This window comes from Alosa sapidissima, chromosome 11, assembly GCF_018492685.1.
Source record: "Alosa sapidissima isolate fAloSap1 chromosome 11, fAloSap1.pri, whole genome shotgun sequence".
Taxonomy (NCBI): domain Eukaryota; kingdom Metazoa; phylum Chordata; class Actinopteri; order Clupeiformes; family Clupeidae; genus Alosa; species Alosa sapidissima.
Window position 1 is genome coordinate 28,118,289 of NC_055967.1, and position 19,647 is coordinate 28,137,935.

General features: G+C 43.3%; 1 protein-coding gene across 2 annotated transcripts; it reads left to right on the top strand.

Moving 5' to 3' along the window:
- Nucleotides 1-1,506: 1,506 nt before the first annotated feature.
- ca5a (carbonic anhydrase Va) lies at nt 1,507-15,179 on the top strand. Of its 2 annotated transcripts, none has more exons than XM_042110009.1 (7): nt 1,507-2,036; nt 5,492-5,689; nt 5,882-6,000; nt 7,127-7,222; nt 7,556-7,618; nt 8,951-9,109; nt 13,365-15,179. In XM_042110009.1, the coding sequence occupies exons 1-7, from the start codon at nt 1,895-1,897 to the stop codon at nt 13,515-13,517; spliced, it is 930 nt and encodes a 309-aa protein (XP_041965943.1). In that variant the 5' UTR covers nt 1,507-1,894; the 3' UTR covers nt 13,518-15,179. The 2 variants fall into 2 exon arrangements, with proteins under 2 accessions (XP_041965943.1, XP_041965944.1); XM_042110010.1 differs by lacking the exon at nt 1,507-2,036 and adding an exon at nt 4,786-5,344.
- The last annotated feature ends 4,468 nt before the right edge of the window (nt 15,180-19,647 follow it).

Genomic DNA, 19,647 nt, shown 5'->3' on the forward strand with positions numbered 1-19,647 from the left:
TGTGAACCCTCAGACATGGTCAATTGTATTAAAAATAACCTTATTTAATGCACATCCAAACAAGTCAACATGGAGGGACACCTGGCATGTACTGCCCGCTTCAGATCTAGCCAAAACATTCCTATTGGATTGAGGTCTGGACTTTGACTAGGCCAACAATCCAGACCATGAATTATCTTCTCTATTTCCTCCCTAGCTTCATCTCTCTGATTGACATGAGGTTCAGATGAAGAATTTGTTGATAGGCCTGAAAATTCATGGTTTCCTGGATGATATGGAGTCATCCAGGTCCAGAGGCAGAAAAGTGGCCCCACACCTCCATATTTCCACCACCATGCTTCACTGCTGAGAGGGGGTCTTTCCTTGGCATACAGTGTTGGCTTTCCTCCAAATAATGACAATCTGGATTGTGACCAGATAATATTATTTTAGACTTACCTGTCCAGAAAATGGACTTTCAGAAGGCATCAGGCAGTTTTATTCTTTCTTGAGAGCTTCCTTAGCAACCCTCCCATGAACATTTGGTCTGTTCCAGTTTCGTCTAATTGTAGATAGACCCATTTAGATTTATTCCAGATGCTGCCATCATGGTCTGTAACTCTAGAGATGATGTGTGGACTGGCTTTTACCCAATTTATTATCTTTCTGGTGCATCTTTGTCATACTTTTGATGGGCATCCACTTCTAGGAAATGTTGCTGTGATGCTGAATGCCCTCCATTTGCAAATAATTTGTCTTACAGTGGATACATGGAGCTGGAATCTTTTAGAGAGGGTCTTGTATCTTTCCCCAGACTGATTGGCTGTACTCTCTTCCATCCTTTTTGTTTTACTTTGTACACGCATCAAACGAGCCTATATGTCATGAAATTCCTCCCATCAAAAGCATGTTAGGACCACACTATCATTGATGCCATGGGTTAATGGGATGTTCCTGGGGAGGATGTCACTTGTGATGTCATATTGCATGAAAAAAACAAGCCCTGTAAAAAACAAAATACGCACACGTTATGTGGGCAGAGTCCACAGAACTGGTGTGTCCAGATGCAGATCTGTCAGAGCGTTCACTGAACTTTGACCAAGTTGGCGACGTCTACTGGGAATATAAAACTGCTCATCCTTTCACGAGCAGACGTGACAGCACCACAGCTATCTCTTAATATACATGAGTTGATTATTTTACTACTAAATACATCGGCACATTAAATGTATTACTAATTAATGATATAGTAGTATTAGTAGCAAATATTCACATATAGTGATAATACTTTTACTGGTTGAGTGTTTTTTTTTATTATAATACTTTTATTGTTTGAGTTAATAAAAATGATGCCACTTGATGCCAAAATGAACGCCACTTCTCCATGTGGATTTGATTTGTAAATACAATGTGTGCGTAAGAGGAAGTTCATCGAACCGCCCCTCATGGGGCGAATTTGATTGGCTAGTTCTGGAGACCCCCACCCTTCCCACCAACATCAATCGCGTTACAGAGGCCGTCTCGAGTCTCTCGGGGCATTTAAATATCCTGAGCAACCCTGCACACTGCAGTCGTATTAAAGTTTAGAAGTCATCAAAAGTCATTGAATTGAATCTCGATGTAAATGTTTGATCTAGACTTGCATGTTATTGTTTGTCCCGCCAATCAGCGAATACATAGTTGACTACGTATCCACTTGGTTAGCCACCTAGCCGCAGCTCGTGGTAGTGTATCACAGAATGTGCTAGTTTTGAAAACATAGGCACAGATGACGGTTGTGTATGCACATCGAGGAAACTGATTCCAAAACAAGAGCCATCATCGTCTCAACACAAGTGTCCACCCGAAAGTGACAGTCGAGAAGGGGACCGACTAGAAAAGAACTGTATTGTACGAACAGCTGTCTGGAATCAGCATGGTCACCCTATCTGCAATTCTAACCCCGCTTGGCCGTCAGCTTCAGAGACGGCTCCGTAGAGAGGTGCGGGGACATCGCTGGATTCCTGTTCGGAGATGCAGCTTAACGGTGTGCTCCAGCAAATATGTACTCTCCCAAAGTAAGTGTTTGAATTTGCTGCCTATAAGCTGCCCGTATTGAAAATGTGTAGAGTTGTCTCATCCAACGAGTAAGCAACCGTGCTTGGTCAGGCACGATATAGGTCAGGGGGAGCTAACGTTACAGCCACCGAACCCCATTTAGGCTACGTTGGATTGAAGTATCGCCTCTGCTCTAATGTAGGGCATACTATGCCCAACTCAAACTTAATGTTGAGAAATAAAGGCTTCGCCATTGAGTGTTATATTGCCTTTTGAATATTTAGTTTTTGTGTTTTCAGTATTTAGTTAGTTCTCGTCCTGGCTTAGGGTATTAACTCTTAACTTGTGTGTAACTCAGAGTGGGGGTGCTTATTGGTGTTGTGGTTGACAGCTTCCGGGTGTGCTCGACTAAAGATGATCATCTTGGAAAAGAACAAGCAAGCACCACATGATGTTTATCACACACTGCATGAATAGTTCACAAAATGTCCTGTTGAAAAGGTGTTAGTCACAATTTTAGTTAATGTTTCCCCTATGATGCAATAGGCTACATCTGACATCTTGAAACATTAAGGTTGCATTCTTAGTAGGCATTTTTCTTATTCTTAGGCAAAGGATTGGAGCCACACCTTGCACTGGTTTTGTTTCGATCAGTTAGTAATAACCCTAAATAACTTAACTCAATGGTAGGCCTACGGAAACTCTAGCGTGTGGAGGCAGGCCTGGTTGATGAGGGAAAGAGAGCTGGCATGCATGCCTTCTGCTTGACAGGTCTGGTCAGTGAATGGGGAATTTGTTGCTCTGCCTTATTAACAAAGGAAAAAAACATATATCAATTAAGGAGTGGCTGGTTTGTCTCTATTGTGTGTGTGTTTGTTTTGTTTCCCCCCCTCTTTTTTCACTTGTTCACCTATATTCCTTATCCCTCCTGACAGGACCAACAAGTTCAGTCAGATGCGCTGGTCATGTGATTGATGTCGTTTACTTTCCTCTTGAACTGCACGTTAGGTTTGACCCTTAAGGTGACAGGTGTGTCCTTCTGCCATTACAATTGAACATGACTGTTCATTGTACATAGGGTTATCAGTTCATTAATCCATCGTCATCATTTTATGTAATGACTAAGAATGTATATTGTAGTATTATCTAATTTGAATGATTCTAAAACATATGATCCAGACTGCATCTTGACGGGCAAGAAAAGGCACAAATCACAGAGCCAATAAGTTAAGATAGAAATATCTTTTCCTTTAAGTATTAAAAAAGCTGTCAGTACATACTTGATGATTTTTCTCCATATCCAGTTGAGTGTGTTTGATAAATCACTGAAAATGAGGACTACCCTCAATGAACTTCTGAGAATAAATAAAGGTTGAATGAATAAAATGACAGAAATGAAGTTGTACAAAAGCCAAGAATTGTCATGTTTTTTTTTTTTTTTCATTTTCCATGTGATCACATTTCCTGGTGTTTTGCCCTACTTTTTTTTTTTATGTGAAATACACTGTAAAAAAAACTTAAACGAGATGCGCGTTTAGGAGAGTTATGAGAGCACGGGGAGGAGGGGCAATGAGTGGCAATCTAGCTCTCTGCCGCTTAGAACAGGGATTCCCAAACTGGTATGTGAGCTGCCACTAGGGGGCACGTGAGATGAAAAGGGCATTGTTGGAAAGGTGTTAAAAATTAATTTTCCAAATCTTAACCCTATGTTCTCTTTGTTGTTTGTGTTTCATAATGTTCTCCACACTTTTTTTTTTTAGTGTGAGAGCTCATAGAGTTGCACATTTTGAGTTTGTTATTTGTTATCATGTAGGGCGACTAATTAAACATGATGCCTGGAATGCAATAGAATGCGTTACATTTTTATGTGTCGGAGGGTGGGAGTACGCAAGCCGAGTCAGGATGTACTGTAGGTGGTGATGGGGAAAGTTTGGGAACCGCTGGCTTAGAGCAGTGGTTCTTAAACTTTTTTGTCTGGCGACCCCCCCCCCCCCCCCCCCAAAAAAAAAAAAAAACATGGGCCAAGTCTCGCAACCCCCTTCTCTCTAACCGGCGGAATTTGATTTCGAAATGTTGCGAGATGGGCATTGGAAGCAGAGGCAGAAACTGTCTTCTCTCATCGGTAGGCTATGTCAACACTAAAGGCATTACTGTATATCAATAGCAGCCTTTGACTAAAAACCTTTAGAAAATGTTCTTTAATCCAGACTGCAAATCATTTTGCGACCTCTCCAATATATTTGTCAACCCCCGTGGGGGGTCCAGACCCCAGTTTAAGAACCACTGGCTTAGAGCACCTTTAAATAGGCCTACATTTCAGTGCCTGTACTTGGTTACTTTTACTTGAGTAAAGAAGTTGAATCACTGTTTACTAGCGTTTTTTTTTTTTTACAAAAGTATCTGTACTTCTATTTGAGTATGGAAAGTGTACTTTTACCATCTCTATGAGGCCTGGTGGGCAGAGGTGAGGGGTCAAAGGTCGGCCTACAGACTGGGAAATGTTGCCCTTGGTGGAGACCGATGTCTTAATAAAGATGCTGATGCTATACCAGACTGTAATGCTGGGGAACACTGTTAAAGCAAGTGCAAACAAACGAACACACTCAGAGACACGCATGCAATACACACACACACACAGAGAGAGAGAGAGAGAGAAGGGAGATGTGCAGCAGACATACCCTACACACACGCATACACATACACAGAGAGAGACATACCCTATCTTCTGTTCTGATCAATTAACAGACAGATTATAAGAGAGAATCCAAAACTTCACTGCAAATCTAGTCCCTGATGCTCTGTCACATGAAGGCTACACAGGAAGAAGCACAACTTGAAAAACTGATTCTTAAGAATAGTTGGTTGGTCCGTTCTCTTCATAATCTCAATTTCATCATCATTTTCCTGAAATAGTTCTCTGAATCACTAGGAAGTCATCCACGTGATGTCGAGTCATTACTTTTTGGCACTTTCTTCAAGTTTTGTGTTTCGTGGCGGTAGGCGTGTAAGTTACAGACATGAGCATTTTATAGCAAAGAGAGAACCTTTCAAGAGTATGTGATGTTAAACTACGATCGCTAAATCTCCACTCTTGAGTCCAGCTGTGATGGGCTGCACATTCCAACTGTCAGTTTCTTGAGCGCAGTTCCTCTGAATGAAGTTAAGAAAGGAGGAAGTAATTCATTTTTTCCGACTATAACCATTTGACTACTGTCAAGGAAGGACAGATTGTTAGAAGTAGCCTTGCCGTGAAGTTCATTTGGTTTGAGATATTTTTGCTCTTTAAACATGTGTACATCTGCTTTGGAGGCCGCTGAGTTAACGAAACGTGAGTTATGTTTTATTTATCCTGTTTTAAAGTAGTACGCCTAGCCTACTACATTTTATTTTGTCTTTGTTTTGAGCAGCGTGGCCATTGCCTATGTCCATGCGTCGTCGTTGATGGTTTAACCCTTGCAATGTGTCTTCCTTACAGTACACCCGATGTGGCAGGGTCCGTTGGCTGTCCCGGGGGGAGACCGCCAATCGCCCATCGATATAGCGGTGCGCAAGACGCAGTGGGATCGGCAACTCAAGCCACTGGAGATTAACTACGACCCACGGACCTGCCAACAAATCTGGAATAACGGTTACTCTTTCATAGTTGAATACGACGACACGACCGAAAGATCAAGTGAGGATATCAACTTAACTCTCCCTTATATAAGACCATGTTGTCCATCTTTGATCCATCAAGCCTTAAATGTTGGATCTCTTCACCTTTGTTATAAATATATTGTAATGAATATTTACCTGTGTCAATACTTGTAAAAGGCTTTTTTAAAGTGCACACTTTGAGGTTTTATCTGATTTCCCTCAACTGCAGCTATTAAGGGAGGACCATTGGAAGACCAGTTTAGACTCTGCCAATTCCATTTCCACTGGGGCGAGTCCAATGCTTGGGGGTCTGAGCACTCCATAGACCGACGGCTGTTTCCTGCAGAGGTAGTGTGTGTGTGTGTGTGTGTGTGTGTGTGTGTGTGTGTATGTGTGTGTGTATGTGTGTGTCAGGGCTGGCTCTAGACAGGGGCCACGGTTAAGCCCACCCAATCATTGTGTCTTGTCCACCAAAACAAGTCTGTTTTTCAGTTGTGCAGCTTGGATGCGCTGTAGATGAGGTGGCGTTGAGTGTAATGGTAGCTTGCTGGTAGTAGTTGCAGTAGGCCTATGTATGTGTGTTAAGTGTACCCCCCCCCCCCCCCCCGCCCCCCCATTTTTCAAAAAAATGAAAGCAATGGAAATGAATACAGCAAGGACTCACACGGACTGTTAACCAGTGTACTATGAATTTCTGTGCGTGCGTGAGCAAGTGGGTGTGTGAGGGAGAACGATTAGAAGTGTGTGTGGCATGAGACGGCAGCCTTGTGCCAGGGACAGTGAAGTTCTATGACCTCTAGACGTGGACGATGCCATTTATAAATCACCTGGAATGTACTGCATGCTCTGTGTGTCCGTGTGTGTGTATGTGTCTGTGTGTGTGTGCCTGCCAGTGACTGTGCAACACACTGCATCATCTCTTCTGTCACTGTGGCCTGATAGCGTGGGATTCTATTTTAATAACACACACCTTCATTAGTTATGTAATATTAGAGGCCCTGTGTGTGGGTGTGTGTGGGTGTGTGTGGGTATCTTTGTATATGGGCCACGTTTTATATTTCACCAAGACTTGCTGTTGTAAGCGATCTCTGTTTGCGCAAAAGGGCTGAACTTGGTGTCCAGACAATGGGTCTTTTCAAAATCACTCTTGTTAGGACTGGGGGAGTACAGGGTGGTAGAACAAGTTCGACTTGAGTAGAGTTTGGACTGATCTGAAGTTTCATCTCGTCTTGTTCCTTAGAGACCATTGTTCTTTTAGAAACTCATTGTAGATTACATCAGGTGTGTGTGTGTGTGTGTGAAAGGCTTTTTGTCTTTCTCAGCAGCAGTTGTTCCTTGTTCCTTGTTGCTTTGAGAATTGCCACTAGTTTAGAATGGGGAAATGGACTGTGGGAACAGTATACACACTGAACACAACCACATCAGTGTATAGGGTAAACATGAACATATGGTGACCATTGGTCTGTCTTCACAGCTTCATCTGGTCCACTGGAACTCTGACAAGTACAGTCTGTTTGAGGAGGCCGTGATGGAGGAAAACGGCCTCGGTGTCCTTGGAGTCTTCCTCAAGGTGTGTCCCATCTCTGACTGTTCCTCTCCTCTCCTCTATCTTCCTCTCCTCTCCGCCCCTCCCCCTAGACCAGTCATCTTCTCCTTCCCTGTCTTCTCTAACTCCTCTGTATTTTCTGTCCACTTTTTTTCTGTTTCCCTTTACTATGAAATGTAGTGAAGTGGACCGTTGGTGTGTGTGTTGGCCTTTTTGTGTTGTAAACCTGTCACCACTCAATGACACTTCTGATCCAAATGGTAATAAAAAGCAAGTGTCTGTGTGTGTGTGTGTCTCTCTCTCTTTGTGTGTGTGTGTTGAGCATTGAGCTAAAGGCTGTGATTTTACTCTTCACAGTTAGGGAAGAGGCACGAAGGCCTGCAGAAACTTGTGGACGCTCTACCTGCTGTCAGGCACAAGGTGAGTTGAAGTGTGTGTGTGTGTGTTCGCGCATGTGTGTGTGCGCGTGTGTGTGTGTGTGTGCGTGTGTGTGTGTGTTTAACAGCATTATGAAAGAGATTTTATTTGAATAGCTTATCACAATCAAGATGTTGTAGATAGTCTCTCAAAGCCTAGTATAAAAGGAAACATACTTAAAGGAATTATCCAGAGTAAAATGCACTTTAGATCAATTTACGGATGATTGGGAGTACATACGTTGAGTTGACATCAAAATCATGTCATTCGAATGTGTTTTGAGAAAGTTCGATTTTACTGTTTTTAGTCAAAACTCGTTAGCCTGTTAGTGACCAGGGCATGTCATTTCGCCGCTACAAAACGCTATTTTTATACCTCTTCTACAGTTCCAAACAACATTACACTTACATGGTAGTGAGTAGAGGGTCCCTAAAGCCAAACCGAAGTATCCCGAGGTCTTTATGTGGTCGGATAGAGAGTCCAGAATGAATTTCATCAAGCCAGTACCTTTCCGGAAATGTTGCTGCTGCAGCTAGCATCTTTAGGGGAAAGTCTGTAGGAGTCGATTGCATCACGTCGTTGCATGACATCACGTCACGTGACATTTTCCAACCTGTTAGTAAGCTAGGGTTTGCTGTTGCATACAACTTCATTTTCTATTTCGAAAGAAATACTGGACTATGTTTTAAAAAAAAAAAAAAAAAAGGGCGACGAAATTGTGAATTTCCAGAGCGTGTTACTCCACACCTACGGACTTTCCCCTAAAGATGCCAGCTGCAGCAGCAACATTTCCGGAAAGGTACTGGCTTGATAAAATTCATTCTGGACTCTCTATCTGACCACATAAAGACCTCGGGATACTTCGGTTTGGCTTTAGGGACCCTCTACTCACTACCACGTAAGTGTAATGTTGTTTGGAACTGTAGAAGAGGTATAAAAATAGCGTTTTGTAGCGGCGAAATAACATGCCCTGGTCACTAACAGGCTAACGAGTTTTGACTAAAAACGGAAAAATCGAACTTTCTCAAAACACATCCGAATGACATGATTTTGATGTCAACTCAACGTATGTACTCCCAATCATCCGTAAATTGATCTAAAGTGCATTTTACTCAGGATAATTCCTTTAAGTTAAGCTTCAAAGCAATTTGTTGTTCTAACAGTGCAAAGAGAGCGTACCGTCTTTTGTGTTTGTGCATATTCAGTATATGTTTGAGAGTAAGACTTGAGTTTAACAGATTAAGTTCTGTGAGTTTAGTAGTCACCTGTTAGTAATGAACCTTTTCACTGCTAAACATCATTATTGAGCTGTGTGTGTATGTGTTGTCTCTTCAGGACAGCGTTGTGGAATTTGGCCGCTTTGATCCCGCTTGCTTGCTGCCAGAGAACACGGAGGACTACTGGACTTATGCCGGGTCACTGACTACACCCCCCCTTACGGAAGCGGTCACCTGGATGGTCATGAAGCAGCCAATTGAAGTCAGCCATGACCAGGTAGACTGATCGGAACCGCTGGTGTCCGTCACAGACCACTGAAGCCACTGCCCAGTCTTAGGTGCCGTTTACACGACGCCGGTTTTTGTGAAACCGGTGAGGTTTTGTTAACGGTTACGCCTTGCGTGTACACAACGCCGGCAGTTTAGGAGACTGAAACCGACAGCTTTTGAAACCGACTTCCGAAGTGGGAACTTTTGAAACCGCCGGCTAACTTTCGCCGTGTAGACGCCTGTAGGTGCGAAGCCGGCAACATTATGACGACATAGCCCCACCTCTCAACTCAGCCACGGCACTTGACCTGACATGCTGCTTGTCAAAACAAACCAAACCATTTATTTATCATATTAAAATGTTTTTCTTTCCCCTGTCATGATTTATGTGCACAATGTAGCCTATCAGCCTTTAGTGGCTAAGTTAGAAGCACACGTTAGCTTAACTTAGTTAAACATTAGCTTACTGCATGTTAGTGTTTCTCCAGTGGTGCTCAGACCTAATGCAATGCGTAAGCATTTGAAATTTCACATAGCAGTCACATACCTTGAAAATGAACTTTATTAGTTTAACAGTTGAATTGAAAACCGAATTGTCTGTAGTCTCCTTATTTCATGCGACTGCTTAACCAGAGCCCTTATTAGACATTCTCTGGCTTAACAAACTGTTTCAACAATGTTTTCTTCTACGCGATCTTCTGCACAGCAGCGCCATCGACTGGTCTGGCATATGCACTACAGCACATTTAGCCGGTTACACCTCTGTGTGTACACGCCAGGTTTTTTTCTTGCCGGTGTCGTTAAAGGTGTGAAAGCGGTAAGAGAAAATTCACAGTTACACAGTTTTGTGTAAACGGCCCCTTATAGTACTTCTATAGTATGTCCCAAAATGCTATGCTTTTTCATTAGGGCTGTGTCATTTTGTGTTCCCAAAATGCACATTTGTTTGTCTGAATGACACCTATCTTGTTTCACCTGCTTAACTGAAGACTACAGGATCTGTTTGCATGAGTTGGTTTGAGTTAGACTGTAGCTTCAGTCAGGGTTTAAGGTCAAGAGTTATCTTAACACGGTTTAGTAAGTTCTTATTATTTGAGCCCACCTGTTTACATTTTCAAACTCTTCTATGTAGGGCTACAGTCCTTTGGTACAATAGGGTGAATATGAACTGGGTTCCACCCTGCTTTTAATGAAATAATCAGGCGTTCAAGCATTCATTGGCTTTAATCACAAGGGAGTATAGTCTTCCTCATGAGCTCAGTAGAACACACACACACACACACACACACACACACACACACACACACACACACACACACACACACACTTTTGTTGTTATGGTACACTCTGTGCTGGTAGAGATAATGGGAAGAGAGGGTGTTTGTTTGGGGTAGAAGACGGCACAGTCACACCCACGTGGCCTTGAACTCAGGTCTTCAAGGTAACAGTCATGCTCTGAGTCCAGAATGAATTTCATCAAGCCAGTACCTTTCCGGAAATGTTGCTGCTGCAGCTGGCGTCTTTAGGGGAAAGTTTATAGGAGTCGATTGCCGAGTGTGGAGTAACACGCTCTGGAAATTCACAATTTCGTCGCCGTTTTTTAAAAATAAAAACATAGTCCAGTCCATACAACTTCCTTTCAATTTCGAAAGAAATACTGGACTATGTTTTTTTTTAAATTTGTTTATTTATTTTTTTAAACGGCTGTAGCCTGATTGCGCAGCGTGGTCCAGCTGCGATGTAGCTGGAGTCTGCTGCCCCGACTGGCGAGACGACGGAGTGGAGCATCGGAGGTGCAGTGCCAGTTACGGTGCTCAGCGCCGGGGAGTCTGTGGCAGTGGAGGCTAGGAAAGTGCGACCTGAGGGCGTTCTCTGAAGGGAGCTGGGGACGAGAGGCGACAGACTAGGTGACTGCTAGCACGCCCCGCATTGGGCAGCTGGTGGTTGTGGTCCCCCAGGGTGAGTAGGGCTCTTGCGGTGTGTGCACGCCGCCTGCTGTGTGGCAGTGCCAGAGACTAATGCTGGACTGAATGTGGGAACGCCCACGCCGAGGATGGCAATGGCTTGTTGGGGGAGCTATGCAACGCCAGCGTGCTGGACTGTGCTTGAGATTCCCACGATGTTTCGTGCTGGGGATTCTGGGAGAACTGAATGATCATCTCAATACCAATGTTTTCCAAAAGGCTTGTCCCAAGGAGAACAGTATTACCTTAAACACACATGAGGAAACTGAACAGTCCAATCAGTAGACTAGGATAAGCTAGCCAACTATGCTTCTTTGTGTACAATATTTCCAGGCATCAACCAGACAGCTGAATGTGGTAGAGTTGTAATAGAAATAGTAGGCCTAAGCTATAGGCTAATCTGCATAAAGTGTGCTGTCATAAATATCAGACATTCAGTATTCTCTCTTTTTATATCAGGATATAAAATAATACAGATATATTATATTGTAATCTTCTGGTGTTCTAAGGTAGGCTATTGAAATGTCTACCCCCCCCCTCCAAAAAAAGAAAAATCGAGGTATCAAACCGTGGGTCAAAAACTGTGATACAAATCGAATTGTTAGGTTGGTGTATCGTTACAGCCCTACTGTATATCGCTACAGCCCTATCCTCTATACAACACACATCCTCTACATACTTACAGCACACTGCCCCCACCTACCCACACACACACACACAGTCACTGCTCCACTCCCCTCCCGCCCACACACACATCTTCACTGTCATCACTCACATACATTACATACAGTACTCTGCTTGCAATAGTAAGTCCCTGCCCCCCCCCCCCCCCCCCCCTACATACACAGCACATTATTTCATCAGGAAGCTTCTCCAACACACATCCCCAACATACTTACAGCACACTGCCCCCCCCAATACACAGCACACTATCCCATCTCCCCTGTCATCCCCCCCAACACACACACCAAGACCCCTGGCAGTTGGGTTAGCCCCTTGAGCCGTGGATCTGCCCAAGGTTTCTTCCTTGGTAAGGGAGTTTTTCCTTGCCCCTGTTGCTCTTGGGTGCTCCTTGTTGGTGCCCCCCACCCAATCCCAATCCTCCCCCACCTTTTTTATGCAGCCCTTGCCACTTAATCTACTAAACCCCTCTTCTACTGCACTTTTTACCCCCCCCCCCCACATTAATGCACAAATAGGCTGACACCAGACATAATTTCACTGCATTTCTTAGTTCCAGTAACTATATGCATGTGACAATAAACTTCCCTTGTATCCTTGTATTCTTGTATCCTTGTATCCTCCAAAAATCTGTCTAAATTGTACCAAAATCAGCTTAATGAGAGTAAAAACGTGACCAAACCAAGTTTAAATAGTGATTTTGAATCTTGAAAATGTCAGATATGGACTCAGCATCTCCAGTAACCCCTAAAAACATACTAACATTGTCAATTTTGGCCAAGCAGCTCTTATAATATGATCAATATAGGCTATTATGCTAATTTATGCTAATTAGCTCAATTACACAAATTGTCCAACATATGCAAATTAGCATCCGGCAGTTTCTGCATGCTGGGAACCCATACTATATATTTCCATCATAAAACTTTGGTGTACTCAACATTTCCGGGTCCACAATAGGGCTCTATGGGCTGTCCACCGGACTACAAGGGAGTATAGTCTTTTTCATGAGCTCAGCAGAACAGGTGAGCTAGTCCTTTTGAAACACACACACACACACACACATAGACAAGTACGCACACACACAAGTTTCTTTTTTTGTGCAGGAGAGTATGTATTGGACATTCATGTAATATTAATGTAGTGTTTCGTGAATGATGTAGTAAGTTGTTCACTGCGTGATCGTGGTGTTGCTAGGAGGCGGTGAGGTCAAATTTGGTCCTGTTTGTCCAGTGGAACCACAGGGGGCTCTGTCAACAGGACAGAATGTTCCCCAGCGCTATGGCAACCAGGAAGGGGGAGGGAGCAGTGGATGGGTCAGAAACCAGAGACTCCAGGCTGAGAGCTCTCCAGCAACTTTTTTTCACCTCTTAATGACCACTCTCTCTCTCTCTCTCTCTTCCCCCTTTCTCCCTCCCTCTCTTTCCCCTGTTACTGTTTGTACCTACCTTTCATTTATCTCTCTCTCCCTCACTCTTTCTCCCTGTCCCTCTCTCTTTCCCCTATTACTGTTTGTAAGCACTTTATCTCTCTCTCTATCTCTCTCTCCCCTTTTCCTGTTTGTATATCTTTATGTGCTGACCTCCCTCCCTCCCTCCTTCCCTCCCTTTCGTGCAGTTGGCTGTGTTCCGTAGTCTACTGTTTACGTCGGCGGAGGAGGAGGTCCAGAGGAGTATGGTGAATAACTTCCGGGTGCAGCAGCCTCTGTGCGGCCGGAGCGTCCGCTCATCCTTCAACCCCTTCCACCACGGGGACCCCCCTGCCCTCTAAAGCCCCCGTCCATGGATATGCTGTCCAATCCCGTGAGGACTTTGTTTGCGAGACGTCCCTTCCGACCAATCACCTGTCAGCATATCAAGAAGGCAGCCCATCACTCCAGTGGCTCTTATTGGTGTCATGACCAGGAAATTCTGCCATCAGACCTCAAGAAAATTAGCTTATGTTGTTTCACAGGCTTTTAAACTTTTAATAGTTCTTATTGGTTTTTAGGATTGTAGTGGTTTAGGAATAGGAACTGCCATTCGCTAGAATGTTCCATTCATCTGAGTTCTGAATGCTTCTAGGACTTACTTACAAGGACTGGCAAACCTATCTCTATGCATGTTTGTGTGAGTTGTGCACTTGATAGAGGGCACCTTGTAGCCTGTAGCAGAGTTATAGCGCCCTCTAGTGTGCTGGACTGCACACATACAGTCACCCTTAAGTTGCCTCAATCAAATCAAACAGCATTTTTAATGTCATTTTTTTTAAACACTTACAACACTATTGGCAGCTTCCTGCTCACTTCCAGCCTTTTCTAATGATGTCTCCATATCTATGCCCTTCACATGCTCGCCCACTCACTCACACACTCACATACTCTACTGAAGCTGTTGAGTGCACAAGAGTGATCGGTGAAGCAAACGCACATATACACACACACACACACACACACACATAAAGATTACATTGACACACAACACGTACACAGACATTCTCTCTCTCTCTCTCTCTCTATCTCTCGCTTACATACACACACACATGCACATTACTATTAGTGCACAATCAACAGTGCTTAGTTCATCATGTGATGCCTGCAGAAAAATCCCCTGCCTCTTCACAACTAGCTCTCTGTATCTCTCACCCTCTGTGTGTGTGTGTGTGTGTGTGTGTCACACATCAGTCGTAGATCAGATTTCGGTGGTGCACCAGAGTGCACCACTTATTTATCCAATTGCGGCAGAGGCTTGGCTAGTGCTGGTGTTGTGCCCTGCCTGTGTGTGTAGTCTGTGTTATGTTAACTTGTACAGACTGTGTGTATGTGTGTGTGTATATGTTAGTGTTGTGTGCGCACTAGTGGTGGTGCTTTCTTCTACTTGTTTCTGAAATGTTGTGTACATTCGCTCCACTCATCGTGCCTCTCCTTCCAGTGAAGTGACGGCTCTTTCACCCGTTGAAAGTGCAGTGGAGCAACATCCATCTGGTGTCTCTGCTGTAATTACAACTTACGACCATCAGGGGCAGCGTTGCTCCATACATCCAGTAAAACTCCATCTGAGAGGGCATAGCTCAGGCTGAGTTTTGATCAGAGTTTAAAGTTTAGGGTTTAAGTTTAGGGTCAGAGGTGTAGACCTACCTCATATGTGACTTAGGGGACAAGTCTAAATGGACTCACGAGGGACCAGTTGGAAGAATTATACTTCACAACACCCTGCATTCCAGGCCAGTTTATTTTTATTTTTCTCACTGTGTGTAATATTCACTGGGGAAGGAAAGGGCTTTGATGGAAGAAGTCAGGAGGAGGGTTGTTTCTGTTTGGTGTCCGTTCTTGTTGGATTTCCAGATTTCTGTTCAGACATGGTGATGGCAGCCGGTTCCTCATCCATCCAGAAGGGCTGTGGTGAGCGCCAGGTGCAGAGAGCAGCAGGAAGGGGGGGGGGGGGGGGGGTCTAGGAGGGGGAGGGGTGTAGCTGAGGAAAGGGGGAGAGAGAGAGGTGGGGTGCATGGGAGCGCTCCAGGGAGCATGGTTGTCTTGTTGGCTTTAGGATCAGTGGCCGCAGTGCTGCTAAATAAACTGGCCCTTTGCCATCTGGCCCCACCCACCCCATCCAGCCCTCTGCCCAACACACATTCACACACACACACACACACTCATATGCTCACTCTTGTTCACACACACGCAGCTTGATAGGGGGGCAGTCTGATGCTAACCTGAGCTGAAGGCTGGAGCTGGCTGTGCAAACAGCTGTATAAAGGAAGAGGCGGCTGTATCATCCCACCTGCTCATCTCTCTCTCTCTCTCTCTCTCACCGCTCACACTCTCACACACACACACACACACACACACACACACACACACACACACACACACACACACACACACACACAGTGAGAGGGGCCCCTCTCACATCAAGAGGTCCAGAACAAGGCTTGGGTTTGTGTATTTCGGTTAGAGGGACGAGTATGTATTGTTGAAAGGGATTTGCATAGTGTATGAAGACACAGGTTGTTTTGGTTTTTAGTGTTTTATCATTTTCAACAGAGATGAAATCCTGTTGATTAGAAGTAGTGTAGCTTTGCTGTATCGGGACGAAGGCTGTGAGGCCTTTTAGAAATGGAATTTATTTAAAGTGGTACTGTTTTTTTTTCTGATGTCATGCAGTCTCACACTCTGAATGAGATTTTTCTATTGTACTGTATACTTCAGCTGCCTTTTTTTACATGACATGGACTTAAAAAACAATCATGCAAAGTGTACGCACAAAATTGTTTGGAATGGTTTGTCATGCATGCAGACTATGCCATTTTGTGTTGGTGTTTTCTGTAGGCAAGAGAAAGAGAGAGTGAGTGTGTGTGTGTGTGTGTGTGTGTGTGTGTGTGTGTGTAATGTGTAAGTAATGAACTATGTATATGTATTGTATGTGTTTTACCGCCGAAGCACAGTCCGGTTCCCTGTAGATCTGTAGAAAACGGCCTGTTCTCAGCATGCACTGTTGGGCCAGCTGTAGAGCTCAGTTCTCCCGCTGGCGCAGACGGAACTATCAGATCAGGATCCGGTTCTATAAGTCCATTCAGTACAGATCAGAACAGAGCTCAGATGTGTGGACAGAGCTCACTCCCAATGTACAAGGCCTTGATACAATACTGGGTGGTGCGTCGCCTATCAAAGTTTGAGAAAAGTTTAACAATTTTAAAGAAGTTACTAATAGAGATTATTAACAAATGAACATAGAGATCCTTGTTCTTGATGTGAATAATAAATATATATTTCTGCTCTTAGTTGTGTATCTCAGTGCCTCCTCTTTGTGTCTGTGTGGGTGGGGGGAGAGGGGGGGGGGTTGGCTACAGTAATTCAGCAGTCTCCTTTCCATGAAAAAATAAAAACACTTTTATCTTTGTGCTGAGGAAACACTAAGTATAAGTATATATACTTTTTTGATCCCGTGAGGGAAATTTGGTCTCTGCATTTATCCCAATCCGTGAATTAGTGAAACACACTCAGCACACAGTGAACAGCACACACTAAGCACGGCGCAGTGAGCTGCCTGCATCAACAGACGCACGTTTAGGGAGCAGTGAGGGGTTAGGTGCCTTGCACCTAGTCCAGACCTCTTCAAATAAAACTGATGTAAATAGGAAGCTGGACACATATGTTTCCTACTTCTGAAAAACTCTCACCAGACTAAAGCCTGAATGAAGTTGTGCGCTTTAGACCAAGCCAAGACACTGTATACATTCGGCATATGTCAACACGGGGCAAGGATGTTAGTTCAAGGAGTTTATTTGGTAGTTATTTACTTCTATATGACTGAACTGCGTTTCAGGCTGTTAAAATGGATGACTAATTTCCAAACACATTCCCATTTATTTTCATAGCAGGGAATTGAAGTGACAAAGTGACAAGCCACTGACTTCGATTAATGGAATGCATGGTTGCAGGTTGGCAGGTTGAGTGCTTCCCCATATAAATGCCACCCGATCAACCACAGGAAGTGTGTTGATCAGCTGAAACATTTGGTTGTTTGTCTTATGAGAAAGACTGGGCTCGGTTGGGGCAGTAGGCATAGACAGTATGAATAAGGTCCAAATGTGATGTAAAAGGGAAAAAAGATCAATATCTCCATCTGCTCCCAAAGCCATGTTATGTGCAACATTTAGACTCAAAGTGAGGTGTTCAAAGTGTGTGGTTCAGTGACAAAAAAAAGTGAACTCCAAGTAGGTGGTAATAATCCTAAAAATAACCCTATGGGTTTGTTTTGGAAGTGGTTTACCAGTTAAAGCAGAAAGCCTGGTTTGACAAATAAACCACTATGATCACCATCGTAGCACCAATTAATCTCAGATCGCTAGTTCAGGGTTTGTCCAGCCATCTTAAGCTACACTAGAAAGTCTAGGTACAGTATGTGCAACTTGCAGTATACATCACTGAGGTATAGGCTATTGGTACTTAAATGGTGGTCATCAAGATTATTTGTTAAATCAGGCTTTCTGCTTCAGACTCAAATTAGCATGGTGATCTAACAAGGTTAAAATACATTTGTGTCATTGTAAGTATTGCATCACTAATCCATTAATTCTGCATTGGAAAACACCCCTGATCATGAAGACACGTTTGTGGACATGTACAGTAGTTTACCTATGCACAGCACCTAGTTTAACTTGTGTGTGTGCATGGGGTGTTGGACTAGGGGGAAGAGGGCCCTTGAAAAGTCTGGAATATATTTGATTTTTCCTGAATATTTTCATTTCTGAATTAAATGACATAATGAATGTAAGATGAAATGTAAAGTTAATTTGTAAAGTGTATTTGCTGAACAACTTGGTTGATTGACTGACTGAATTTTAAAAAATAGTGAAGACTGCAGTGTTTCCCACAGAATTTAATTTCATTTGTGGTGGTTGGTTTGCAGAATTAACTTGAATACAACAGTTTTTAACAATTAGCACAGTGTGATTATGATGCTAACCAGATTTAAGCACAATTTAGTACAACCTGGAAAATCATTGTGTGGTGGTCAATGTTGATATTGTGGTGGGCCGCCACAAATAAGTCAATGTATGGGAAGCACTGGACTGTCTAAGGTCACACTCACTTCTTGCTAAAGCGCAAAATGGTTTAATCTGCCTGCAGGACAATAGGTAGGTTATGCACTTTGTGTTGTTGTCAAATTGTGGCTAAAGTGCCCTTGAGCAAGGCACCTAACCCCTCACTGCTCCTCGAGCGCAGCCGTTGAAGCAGGCAGCTCACTGCGCCGGGATTAGTGTGTGCTTCACCTCACTGTGTGTTCACTGTGTGCTGAGTGTGTTTCACTAATTCACCGATTGGGTTAAATGCAGAGACCAAATTTCCCTCACGAGATCAAAAAAGTATATATACTTATACTTAAATTGATGAAGATGCTTTATTAAGTTGCTTGTGTGTCTATTTGCAAGTGTTTTGTCGATTTGCATCGTCATAAATTAAAGGTTGTTTGCCCCTGTCGGCCACCGTACTGTACACTGAGTACTGCACACTACACCGAGTTGCTTTTGATGAGAATGGCCCTTGCTTTGGATAAAAGCATCTGCTAAATGAAGTGATGTACATGTGGTGAGTATTATATATATACTGTACTCTGTACAGATGTTCTTAACAGTGTGAAAAGATTTCAGTGATTTCCACACAAATAGGAAGGCTGTGGTTCTACGATTACTTTCATTTCAATTTGTGCATGCGGTCATAGTCATAGACATAGTCTCTGCATGTAGTCACGTAGCCATAAGTTAGAGGAGTTAGAGGAATAGTCTCTTTCACACACACACATACACACAAAATGGAAGGCTGTGGTTCTATGACTGCTTTCATTTTGTGCATACTGTCACATAGTCTGTTCATAGTTACATAGCTCTGTCAGCTAGTTTCAGGTCCCCTCCTGTCAAGGGTATGCTTTCTACCATCAGTAAATGTCTTGCTAAGGTAAGTTTTGGTGTCACCTTTACATTACTCAAAGCTGCTAGGCTATAGTTGCTCAGGAGCTACTCTATTGATGTTGTCTATGTGAAGAGATCGGTTACTCTTTACTTGAAGGTATTTGCACAAGAGTGACATGATACAGTCACGAACGTGTCATAAACATTATAAACAAGTCATAAATGTTTATTACATAACGCTTCTGTCATTAAGTGTTTTTTGTCATGATAAGTCAGGGTTAGGGTTACGGTTGGGTTAGGGTTAGGGTTTGTGTGTCATGACATTGTCATGTCAGTCTTATGTAGATACCTTCAAGTGTTACCAAGAGATCAAACTCCCAATAGACTTGCTTAAAATTGCGTTAGGGAAAAAAAACATTTAATACCAGTGTAGGTTTGTGTTGTATTGTAATATGCTATAATCAATTAATATAATATATTCATATATATTTGGGGGCCCTGAATTATTTTC